The sequence below is a fragment of the Quercus suber genome, unplaced genomic scaffold, assembly GCF_002906115.3.
Source record: "Quercus suber isolate HL8 unplaced genomic scaffold, Cork oak 2.0 scaffold_228, whole genome shotgun sequence".
Taxonomy (NCBI): Eukaryota; Viridiplantae; Streptophyta; class Magnoliopsida; order Fagales; family Fagaceae; genus Quercus; species Quercus suber.
Genome location: NW_027069686.1, coordinates 211,483 through 223,200, shown reverse-complemented (window position 1 = coordinate 223,200; position 11,718 = coordinate 211,483). Strand labels below are relative to the sequence as shown.

At 35.1% G+C, this 11,718-nt stretch overlaps 3 protein-coding genes across 3 annotated transcripts in view; 2 read left to right on the top strand and 1 right to left on the bottom strand.

Moving 5' to 3' along the window:
- The window catches only part of LOC111988978 (uncharacterized), a 32,020-nt gene that overhangs the window by 13,015 nt on the left and 7,287 nt on the right, over positions 1 to 11,718 (top strand). The window contains exons 2-4 of the mRNA XM_065780234.1: positions 382 to 477; positions 804 to 974; positions 1,997 to 2,062. Coding sequence (XP_065636306.1) covers positions 382 to 477; positions 804 to 974; positions 1,997 to 2,062 — 333 coding nt within the window. The remainder of the gene's footprint in view (positions 1 to 381; positions 478 to 803; positions 975 to 1,996; positions 2,063 to 11,718) is intronic.
- LOC112006648 (glycerol-3-phosphate dehydrogenase [NAD(+)] 2, chloroplastic) lies at positions 4,429 to 9,268 on the top strand. The gene is made up of 9 exons (XM_024038953.2): positions 4,429 to 5,011; positions 6,547 to 6,683; positions 6,811 to 6,916; positions 7,135 to 7,336; positions 7,483 to 7,570; positions 7,981 to 8,128; positions 8,472 to 8,621; positions 8,705 to 8,854; positions 8,977 to 9,268. Exons 1-9 carry the CDS (start codon positions 4,742 to 4,744, stop codon positions 8,989 to 8,991), a joined length of 1,266 nt encoding a protein of 421 aa, XP_023894721.2. The 5' UTR covers positions 4,429 to 4,741; the 3' UTR covers positions 8,992 to 9,268.
- LOC112006649 (F-box protein CPR1) lies at positions 9,400 to 11,393 on the bottom strand. The gene has a single exon (XM_024038954.2). The coding sequence runs from the start codon at positions 11,191 to 11,193 to the stop codon at positions 9,940 to 9,942; it is 1,254 nt and encodes a 417-aa protein (XP_023894722.2). The 5' UTR covers positions 11,194 to 11,393; the 3' UTR covers positions 9,400 to 9,939.

Here is an 11,718-nt window from a genome sequence, read left to right as displayed (position 1 = left end):
AATTTTTTTTTTTTTTTTTTTTGGGTGGGGGGGTGGGGGGTGTGGCTTGGTGGATTTTCTTTCAAAAACTTAAACATTAGAGCATGAGTTTGTATATTGGAATTTTAAGTAGTTGTTAATATTGGGTGATAATTTGTTAGAGATTTGACTTATATAGTTTCTTATCATTATCTCATGTTGCATGTCATTTTCACTGAACTTTTTATATGTACTATCAATTGATGAAATGCAATTGACGTTGTGTGTGTAATTTGGAAAAAAAAATGATATTCTCGTACATGAATAAACATTCTCAAAATTTGATATTTGAACTGGCTCATAATATTCACATTTCTGGGAATTTGATATCAAGTTATCCTAGTTTAAAATTGATTTATGCAGAAAATTTTGTCGGATGATGTCAAGGAAAATGATATCAAGAGCTTGTACTTGAACATATTGAAGTCATCTGGGGCCCCTTTGAATGACAATGATGAGGTAAAGTTGAGTTGGTTTGCTGTTTGCATACTATATTTACTAGCCCAAAGCCTTTTGGTGTACAAATATTCATCACTACTTAGTTTGCCACATTGAATAATGTTACTAGCCTCTGTCATATTGAATTCTTAGGTGCATGTATAGATTGCTTCTGTAAGTGACTTCCTAAATTATGGAAATCACTTATAATAGAATGAAAAAAAAGTTACTTACTGAAGTGTTTATGTATAGACCCCTATTAGTGTGCTGGTGTTGATTTTGCTGGATTTTTTATTGCTAAATTTTGTTTTTATTTTTTATCTTAAAAACTCAAGTTGTGGTTGTAGGTGATGAAGTGGATAACCTTTGCAGAGAGTTTTCCTTTAGATTCTAAGTCATGCTCTGGAGTTCTCAGTGGATTAAATGACGATTTGGCTCAAAAGTCTGTACTTTTGGGCAATGGATTAAAACCCTCGGAAGCTGATGTTATTGTGTTTGCAGTACTACATCCTTTGTTGGTATGAAATTTGACATTCAATTTGTTTCACATTCTACAAAAGAAAATGAAGTGGTAAAAAAAGAAGGAAAATGAAAAAAAATGTAAAGTCTTATTGTTTGTCATTTTATAAAAGAAAAAAATGGAGAGAATATAAAGAGAAGAAAAAAAGGTTTTATAGCTGTTGGGCATGAGAGGAAAATTTTGACATTTTTTTTAATCCTTTTCTCACCTCGTTGGCAAACCAACTAGTGGAAAGAATAGAACTAAAAAAAAAAAAAAAAAAAAAAAAAACTCTTCTTTTTTTTCTCTAGGGGTGAATAAAATGAAATATAATCTTTTTGCTTCAAATGAACCTTCACAATTATTGTATTTGTCTACTTTCTGAACTGAATTATGATTGACTAAACTTTATGTTTTATCAGTAATACAATTGTTTATTTTTCCAAGGTGTGTCATTATATAAAACTATCAAAAATCAGTATCATATGGAATTATAACAAGATAAGTAGATAACTTAAGTATGATGTATATAATTTTTTTGATAAGTAACATAAGTATGATATTTAATTGGTATATATAAAAAGAAATAAGTTAACACATATAACAGTTCATTTAGTCCTGAAATTTTCATTCAAATCCGTTATATATGTGAACGTACAATTATTTAAGTTTTATTCATTCCTTTGTTAATTGATATTTGTATTTTATGTATCTCATGAGGAAATTTTGTTTTCACGACAACTGGTGGGCCAGTTTCTACCTCACTTTAAGCAAATAAGCAACCAAAAATTATATATTTGTTATGATTGTGAAAGGGAAAATTAAATGATTTATAACTTCCTTGAGAATGAAACCCTTTTAAAATGGTGAGTGACTCAAGAATAAGATTGCCTTTTCTTTTAAAAGGTTTTAATCATGTAGTTCTATTCTGATGCCAATCATCACATTCTAACGGGGGTTGGAGGTGCCATTTACCCTAAAGGCCATTAGTATTACAGTATAGAAATTTTATTGACTTTTCCCTGTGGTTCTTATTTCTAGATTGGCCTTCCAAATGCAGAAAAGGAAAAATTATCCCATGTGTTGAGATGGGTGGATTACATCCAGGTAGGGCCATATCCTGATTAGTTTCTGTTATTTTATTCATTAATGTTTTTAGTATTTTCATGAAAAATGTGTAGTTTCCGAATTTTCTCATTAGATGCAGACATTAACTCCTTAGTTAGACGTTGGCTTGTCTATTTATCCATTTAAGGTATAGCTTGGGTCTCAAGTAGTTGTCGTGTGTTTTGGCTGTTTGCAACAATTTGATGCATGAAACATTTGTTCATTACATTAATGATTGGGAGTGTAAAAAGTTGTTGAAGTCAGGAGTCATAATGTGCTATCTGCTACCCTAAGGAAATGTTTAGGCTGAGTCTCACTCATTTGAGTTCTGGGTATGCATTTGAAAACCTAGTTACATCTTTTCAACGAGCAATAATCTGTTGTGAGTCATCGATTTGATTAAAAAAAAAAAATCGGACTTTTTAAAGTGTTGTGCAGTCGAGTCCATTGTATTGTATCATTTCTTTTCATATGATTTCTCACCTAAACAAAATCACACTAACATGGAATCACAATAAGAAAAGATTTTAAGAAAAAGGAGGTATATATTTTTGTTTGTTATGTAAAAAAAAATTTAGTGGGTCTTCATTAATTTTTATTTATGATTTCTACAAGATTTAAAAAAAAGAAGGGGGTCGAGCTAATGTGCAATTTATGTACATGTAATTGTGATTTTTACTAGACCAAACTAGTTATGCATTGAATTTGGTTTAATTACTTGTGCAATTGATATTCTATAGACACGCATTGAATTTGGGTTAATTACTTCTGCAATTGATATTCTATAGACACTATGGTGAGATTTATCAAATACATAATAATTGTAACAAGTCGAGCATTGCAAACCAAATATTTAACCTAATGTTTTAGTCATTTTTGATTTGATTTAGATATGTTAATAAAGGGTGAAGAAATATCCAATAAATTTCTTTTTCCAAGACAATGATATGATATTTTGAGGTGAACATGAAGCTACCTTATTTATTTTATTTAATTTTTGATAAGTGAGTTTTGAGTCTCATGACAAGGAAATTTAGAGATTCAAATTGATGATCTTTATATCATGAGACGTGGTCATCAACTGAATGTGCCATCTTTGTATCCAATAATTTTTTTATTTTATTTTTATTTTATAAGTACATATTGCGTATTAATCTATTATATGTAAAGATATAGAAATAGAAATAAATAACTCTCGCAATTCAGAATAAAAAAAATTAGAGTTTTGATTAGATAATAGGAGGACGAATATATGAAAAAAGAAAAAAGAAAAAAAAGAAGTTGACCCCCCAAAAGAAAGCATTGATTAACTAATCTAGTAATCCTTTCCAAAAAAAGAGAGTTTAACATTGATATACAATCAGAATAGAATGAAATAATTAGATGGTAAATTTTGTGAGTAAATAGTGGGACCCCTAATTTTTAGCTCAATTTCAAATCTAAATCCAAATCCAAATTCAAAGTATCCAAACAGACCATTAATGCATTCAAATCATTCAACGTTGATAATATATGCAATTTGGTTGAAATGTTCTATTCTCAAGATTTTATCAAGAAAAAAAAAAGCTCATATGAGACTTCAGTTATAATAATATGATTTTGATTTGTTAAACATGGATGAAGTTTTGCAAACAATTTATATATTAAAAAGGAAATTATATATAATTTTGTTATAAAAATAATAATTAATGAAGTTTATTACGTGAAGTATTATTGTCAAGCATGACTTTGATGGAAGACACTATATTCGTTTTTTTTTTCTTTATATTTGTATGTTGTATACCCAATTATACAATATTTGTATACTTATTAGAGTTTAAGAAGATTATAAGTTTCTTTTATAAAGAAGATCTTGTGTCTAGGTGTATATATATACATATTAAAGTTAATAATTTGTGTATATGTATATAACTTACTTTAGAATAAGCAAATTAAAATTTATATTTTCATACACACACTTATATTACGTGGATTTTTTAGGGTAGTGTCTATTTGTGATTTGTGTTTATCTTGACACAATAGTTCAACCCTCTAACTCAAAATTTCTGGTTTCATCACTGACAAGACATAAATAGAATACACATTTTGGATAAGACAGTTGTTGCTATATGTTACAATAACAAATCATTAGTTTAACTGAATAACTAAATAAAATAGTCAAATAAGTTTGAAGTTATATTAGTTTGAAGCTAAACTTTGTTCAAAATAAATATGGTTTTGGGCCAAATATGTTTTGAGTGAGTGTTGACCAAAGAATTCCTCTAGGATTGGTTGGGCTTGGGCCCCAAGGATCCCCTTGGTTTTGCATTGAGTTTTAGATTACAAAAATGTTGTCTTAGTTTTTTGGGCAAAAAATGTTGTCCTTTTATGCGGTTGATAAACGGACAAAGCTTCTCGATGCAAGGATAAAATTGAGAGACAAAACTAAAATTTTAAAGAAAGACGGTAGTACTAGTATGTAAACATGAAAGTTGGTGGGGCCAAAATATATGTATATACTTCGTATGGTAAAGTAGCCGAAGGGCCACGAGACGCAGTCGCATTTTACGAATTATTACAACGTGTATGTTAGCTGAACCAAGCGAAACCCCGTGAAAGAAAAGTGATATCGAGAAAGAGGAAGAGAAAGAAAGAAACAGAGCGCTGTGTTTCTTTTCTTGCATTCCAAGTGTTTGACAAATGGCGTCAGTGTTCATGAGCCCAGTCTCAGTCTGGGCTCCAACCAATCCTAGACTCCGAAGAACTCCTTCAACCTCAACCTCAATGTTTGTCTCTCTCGCCAGTTCCGATTCTCAGCCACCCTCCGAAGACTTGTACCCGGAAACCACTGGTGACCGGTCGAGGAAAGATAGGCGCAGAGTGGTTCGATTGGCCTGGGAGAAGCTGGTTCGTTGGTCCCGCTCTTGGCGCTCCAAGACCAAGACCGATGTTCTTGAACGTACCAATAAGGTCTCTTTCTTTCTTTCCTTCTTTATCTTTCAGCTACGCCCACTTCATATTTTGGTGCCCAATCAATTTCTTTACATACATTGGTCCATTTTGCTTGCTTAATCGTAATGACCCATGGTTTAGTATTACAACGATTCAGTATTTAAATGTTTAGATATGCATCTTCATATGTTCATCATCCAACTACATGAAAACAATTAAATTTTTGATTTTGATGTTCTAAGTTATAGCATGTGCCTTTCGCAATGCGCTATATACATCCCAATTGGCACTTTCTTATCCCATAATAATGGGAGGAGGGTGCGGTCATGGGTGCAAGACTTATGGGGTGTGTATCAGTGTAGTCAAAGGCAAAAGGAGACCTTAAACCACGAAAGTCCTTGTATTTCCTAAGACTTGAGGTGCCAAATAGGCACTCACCCAAGTAAATTGAGACACCCAACTCTAAATATAGTTATTTTTCATGTAATAGACTTGAATTATATGCATCTAATGCATATTGGGCACAATTTCAATTTTTCAAACTGGTTGGAGGCTCTGTTAAGTAATAATTAATATAAGAATAGACTTTACAACAATATCATACAAAAAAAATTCAGAAAACAAAAAGATAAAACTATTAGAGCTTAAAGATCATGTGATTTTTTTTTTTTTTTTTTTAATAAAAGAAAGGGTAAAATATCATTTTCGTCCCTAAACTATCACAAAAGTTCGTTTTTCATCCCTAAATTTTCAAAAGTTCGTTTTTCGTCCCTGAACTATCACAAAAGTTCATTTTTCGTCTCTAAACTTTCAAAAATTCTATTTTTGTCCCTAAACTTTTCCAAACGTATTGATTTTCGTCCCTCCGTCTGACGGAGTGCTGACGTGGCTTTGACAGTGTGCTGATGTGAGAGGGACGAAAATCAATACATTTGGAAAAGTTTAGGGACGAAAATAGAACTTTTGAAAATTTAGGGATGAAAAACGAACTTTTGTGATGGTTCAGGGACGAAAAACGAACTTTTGAAAGTTTAGGGACGAAAAACGAACTTTTGTGATAGTTTAGGGACGAAAATGATATTTTACCCTAAAAGAAATCTATTTTTTTAATTCTAGCAAAAAGAAAGAGAGGTGAGATAAAAGAATGCACGAGAGAGGGACACCCGCAAACTTGAAATTAAGTATAGAACAATCCCTCTTGGCCAAATTAAATTATTTTTTTTCATTGAGGCTCTTGCCTCAAGCATCTTAAAACTTGTTTAAGGCGGTCCTCGCTCGCCTCAACTCTAAAGGCAAGTGATTCACTGAAGGAATCTCGCTTGAGCGCCGAACTCCCCCTTGACTGCACTAGTGTGTGTAACGTACCAATTAAAAAAACTTATAGCATGTGCTTTTGCAACCTTTTTTTTTATTGGTAAATAGACATGCAGTGAGTGGCTTGGATCCTTTATCTCACCCACCACCCTGCTTTTACATGGATAGGATCTGCGTTTGAGCTAGAGTTCATTGGCCTTTTGCAACTATATTGTATGTTAATTAATTTTGGTCTTTAGGTTGTGGTGCTTGGAGGTGGATCGTTTGGTACAGCAATGGCTGCCCATGTTGCAGATAGAAAGGCTCAATTGGAAGTTCACATGCTTGTACGTGATCCTCAAGTTTGCCGATCCATTAATGAGAGCAACTTTAATTGGTAACTTTTTCCTTTCTTCATCATGTCATGCCTCTACCCTTGGCATTGCAATCTTATCAAAGTGACCATTTTCCTATCTCTCCAAGTGTATGTATAATCATGCTCTCTTTTTTGTTTTTCCTCTCAGCAAGTACTTGCCAAAACATAAACTACCTGAAAATGTGATTGCAACAACTGATGCCAAATCTGCTTTGCTCAGTGCGGACTATTGTCTTCATGCTGTGCCTGTGCAGGTCTTTCACTTCCCTGTTTCTGTTGGTGATTCAGAGCTTTGATAGTAACTTTTATGATGATTTTTCGGCATTTCACATATTCACAACCTGATGTTCTCTCACTACAGATTGCTATAGTAGTTTATTTAGACCATCAACAATACAGTATTTTATGTTTCCTGGTCTATCATTACGTATAAAACAAGGCCACTGCCTGATTCTTATCTCTTTTCTTGCAGTTCACCTCATCTTTTCTTGAGGACATTGCAGATTATGTAGATCCTTCCTTGCCATTCATCTCCCTTAGCAAAGGGTTAGAGCTGAATACATTGAGAATGATGTCTCAGATTATTCCCCAAGCATTGAGGAATCCTCGCCAGCCTTTTGTTGCACTATCAGGTCCTTCATTTGCGCTAGAATTGGTGAATAAATTGCCAACAGGTGACATTATTGATTAAAATTTTTTCTGTTCCTTTTAAAAAATAACTAATACAAGTATTTATCATTGTAGAATCTACACCTTTAAGTTGTTCATTCTTTGGGGGAAGCTAAAATTTGTATCTTGCCTTTTCTTTTGCTTTGGGTAGCAATGGTGGCGGCATCAAGGGACCAGAGATTGGCAAATGCTACTCAGCAGCTACTAGCTTCTAGTCATTTAAGAATCAGCACTTCAAGGTAGATGATCTCCACTAAATTCACTCGAGTAAATTTCTATTGAATAAATAGAGCTATCTCTCCTTCCCCCCTCCTCTCCTCCCAAAAGAAAGCCCATCAATGACAACATTCCCAGTTTCCCACTCATGCAACAACATTCCTAGTTTCCCACTCTGTTTTGCCACCAAGTTATTAATTTATTATTGGATATTCATATTTGACCATTGGTCACTGAATCCACCAATTCTGCCCCCTTGGTTAGTAGTTGCTTGTATATGTACCTGCTTGATTATCTTTCTGTCCCCCTTTGGTCATACCCTGTCTTTTAGATTGGTGTAGCATATATGCTAGAGGTTTGCATTATAAAATGTAAACAACCATATCCATACATTTTGTACACATGCTCAGCTCATAACCTCTGATAACTCCAGTGATGTTACAGGAGTGGAAATTGCAGGTGCACTAAAAAATGTGCTTGCAATAGCAGCAGGTATTGTTGTAGGGATGAATCTTGGTAACAACTCTATGGCAGCTCTTGTTGCACAAGGTTGTTCTGAGATACGATGGTTAGCAACAAAGGTATCTTATCTTCTATTGTATGTAATATACATATAGCGTAAGTCATTGACAACACCTTAGTTTTTATCTATGGAATGCTTATGGCATAAAACCCTACTCTTAAAAAAATCATTTGGATATGGTGACTATCCTTTGGTCAATGAAGAATAAGCCATACTTGATAGCCTTGATGATTTAAATGGACTTCCCTGTCCTTGGTTTTATTTGGTTTCTGCATAAATTTATTGGTTGGTCTGTTAATTGGTTGTTGCCTTTGTTCCAAGAGTGTTGTTCCTAGGATTTATGTTGCCCATTGCTGCATTGCTGTTACATTACAAAATTTTCCTTGAATCTATTTTTGAAGATGGGTGCGAAGCCAACAACCATTACTGGTCTATCGGGAACTGGAGACATCATGCTCACATGTTTCGTGAATCTTTCAAGAAACAGAACGGTTGGAGTCCGCCTTGGATTGGGGGAGAAGCTTGATGATATTCTATGTTCTATGAATCAGGTGCTTGAATCTTCTTACTTACTACTCCTGATGTTGGTTAAAAATTGTCGTCATTGTGGTTACTCAACGTCCACGTTTAATAGGTGGCAGAAGGTGTATCAACAGCTGGAGCTGTGATTGCATTGGCCCAGAAGTATAATGTGAAGATGCCAGTTTTGACGGCAGTTGCTCGAATTATAGACAATGAACTGACCCCGAAGAAAGCTGTTCTCGAGTTGATGAGCCTTCCTCAGGTTATTCTCACTCAATTGTGTTCAAACGAAGATAAAAGTTTATGACTGTAGTTTGCATTCATTATGGGTTTTTTTTTTCCTTTTGGAGATTCTAAATGTTACAATATAAATTTTAACTGTAGGTTGAAGAAGTATGAAACCTGAGGGCTTTATCAAGAAATTGAACATTTTTTGTTGAGTGAAGCACTCCGACATTAACTCCAGGTGCTGACATATATCAAACCACACGAGGAACAATTTACAATTACACAGATGACATTACACAAGTGGATATTTTTGGGTCTGCTTGAAATCCCTATTTTTTGGTCAGGAGAACAGTTTTGTAAATCAGGAATGATTTTGAAATTCTCAAAATGAGATATAATTGAAATGATGGTTTTCATTTGATAAGACCTCATTTCTACTGCCATTCAATCTCTCTCCGTCTTTTTTTTTTATTGGCTACTGCCATTCAATCTCTTGCCAGGAATACATGCTATGGATTGATTATATATCTAAATAGATAATGGGCAATTAGAGCCATCATTAAGATGGATACACCGTAGTAGATGTGAAAACATTGATCCAAGTATAGTAATTAGAAGTAATAAACAGACATTGTTCACCAAGTGCTTTAACAAAAGACTGCAGTGAAGGAAATGAAATGAAAATTTTTATACATGACTGATTGGGAAGCAACCTCTGTATGCTTATGAGTATGTATTCTTAGCAGCGTCCGAGGACACCACTAGAAACAAGAGGAATTTTGACAAGTCATATGAGCTGACTCTGTTTGGTGTTGCCCAGCGGCAGTCAGTGCATTAGTACATAAGGTTGAAAGAAAGACTGGCAACATTTGAAGGCAAAGAAATGGAATTTTCGGTCGTGAACTGTAACTAGGGATCAACCTCCATACGCACAAGAATAGGTACTTTTCTTATTGGTGTCCATGGTCACCACCAGAAGAAGAAAAATATTTTGCCATTGCCCAAGTTTGTAAGAAGTCATGTGAGCCAACCTGTTTGGTGTTGTCTTGCAGAAGCAGGTTCATCCACACCATAAGGTGAAATCAAATTCTGCATGCTTAAGCGTAGGCACTCTCCTTATCATTGTCTAGGATCACCACTAGAACAAGAGAAATAGTTTGCTACACCACCAAGAATCAGTTGCCAGAGGCTGCGAGAAGTCGTGTGAGCCGACCTCATTTGGTGTTGCCTTGCAGCAGCAGGTTCATCCGCAGCATAGGGTGAAACCAAACTCTCAGCACACACGGTTTCTTGTAACCAATGTTCAACGCCATGAACAGCCAGTTTGCTAACCTTATTTTCTATTGGGTGATAAGTAGCAAAGCCCTCCAATTTTATTCCAATCACCACTGCACCACTGCTGGTGAAACATAAGGGCACATAATCAGAATGTCTAACAGAAGCTTCAGGTCCAGGCATCCTCGGAATAGTAATCAATTTGGTCCAAGTCTCATCATCCTGACTCGTCCACACATCCACATAGCTCAACCTCTGCGTATGAATTGCACAAAGCGAGCCTTCCAAAGTCCCCAACCACGATACATTCCTACGAAATGTATCAGGAGGGGATGGCACCACCTTAAACTTCTCCTTAGCCAAATCAAAACGCAAAATTTCACAGCGGAAGGGGTCATCATTGGCCGCCACAATCCAATACAGAGCACCATTGGCATTAGTGGCTTGAAAGAAATGCTCAATACAAAAAGGTGGAGTGTCTTCGTCTGGAATTTTCCTCCAAGTATTGGATCCTAAAGTTAAGACCTCGACCTGAGGATGGTAATCCTTGATCTTCATTTGACAATAACTAGATGGGGCTCTAACAACCTTATAAACCCCGATGGTAGAATCGAAACCAAGACCAAAAACCTCCCTAGTGGAATGAAAATTTCGTGGAAGTGGAAGTCTCTTGTATTGCCTAATAGATGGGTTCCATAGAACAAGAGCACCATCACCACCATCGTTGATAACCACACAGATCAAGCCATCACAATGACCCTTAACATAATAAGGCAAATTCCTAACGAGACCAAAAAAGCCAAGCTCAACAGCCTCTTGAAAACCATCTACAGCAGTAGTAGTAGTAATATTAAAATCGGGTTGAGGTTGATGTTGTTGTTGGGGGCCTACGGACAAAAGGGTGTCACAATAACGAGCGAGAATGATAAGGGACCTGGATTGGTTGAAGTGGAGGTGCATATGGATGAAAGAAGAACTGGTAATAAGAGAGTGCCAAGATTTGGAAACACACCTGAATCGTACAAGGGACTTCACCGGAAGCCTTTTCAGTATGTCGGGAATGATATCTTCTGGAACTTCCGGTGTCAGAGCTTCCATTTCTGATTGATTGTGTTTTGGGTATATTGTCGTCGTCGTCGTCAATTTGTGAAAAAGCTTATTAGGGTTAGGCGCAATTGGGAAGAAAGTGGAAGGGAAGGGACCGGTGTGGTTGGTTGGGCTTTATTTATCTTTATCTTTATCTTTATCGTTTCCCCCTTCGCCTTTTTCTTTACAGGTGGGGTGGGCCGGTTGTGTCTTCTTTTTGTGATTTGCTTTGTTTTTATCGATCCATCACTCACATGTGTCCTCCAATAACGACTCATTATTTTATGTGCACTGTTTATCTTTACATTCGTTAACTTAAGCGGCAGCATTTTATTTTTATTTTGGGAAAATTTTATTAATTAATTTTCGAAGAAATCATAAATTAAAATTTACATTTCACCTAAGTTAAGTTGTGTGTTCATAGCCGTTTAACAAAAATAATTAAGAGAGAAAGCTCCTTTTAGAAAGAGAACTTTTCTAAAACTAAGAAAATGACCGAGGTAAAAGTAAAACATTAAAATTTTTATTATAGTATTT

What these genes read in the sequence shown, in the direction of transcription:
- LOC112006649 (XM_024038954.2), bottom strand. Translation starts at nt 11,193, where the DNA reads ATGGAAGCTCTGACACCGGAAGTTCCAGAAGATATCATTCCCGACATA.
- LOC112006648 (XM_024038953.2), top strand. Translation starts at nt 4,742, where the DNA reads ATGGCGTCAGTGTTCATGAGCCCAGTCTCAGTCTGGGCTCCAACCAAT. An exon ending in TTCATGCTGTGCCTGTGCAG is followed by an intron (nt 6,917 to 7,134) that starts GTCTTTCACTTC and finishes CTTTTCTTGCAG; the next exon opens with TTCACCTCATCTTTTCTTGA. An exon ending in TTAAGAATCAGCACTTCAAG is followed by an intron (nt 7,571 to 7,980) that starts GTAGATGATCTC and finishes TGATAACTCCAG; the next exon opens with TGATGTTACAGGAGTGGAAA.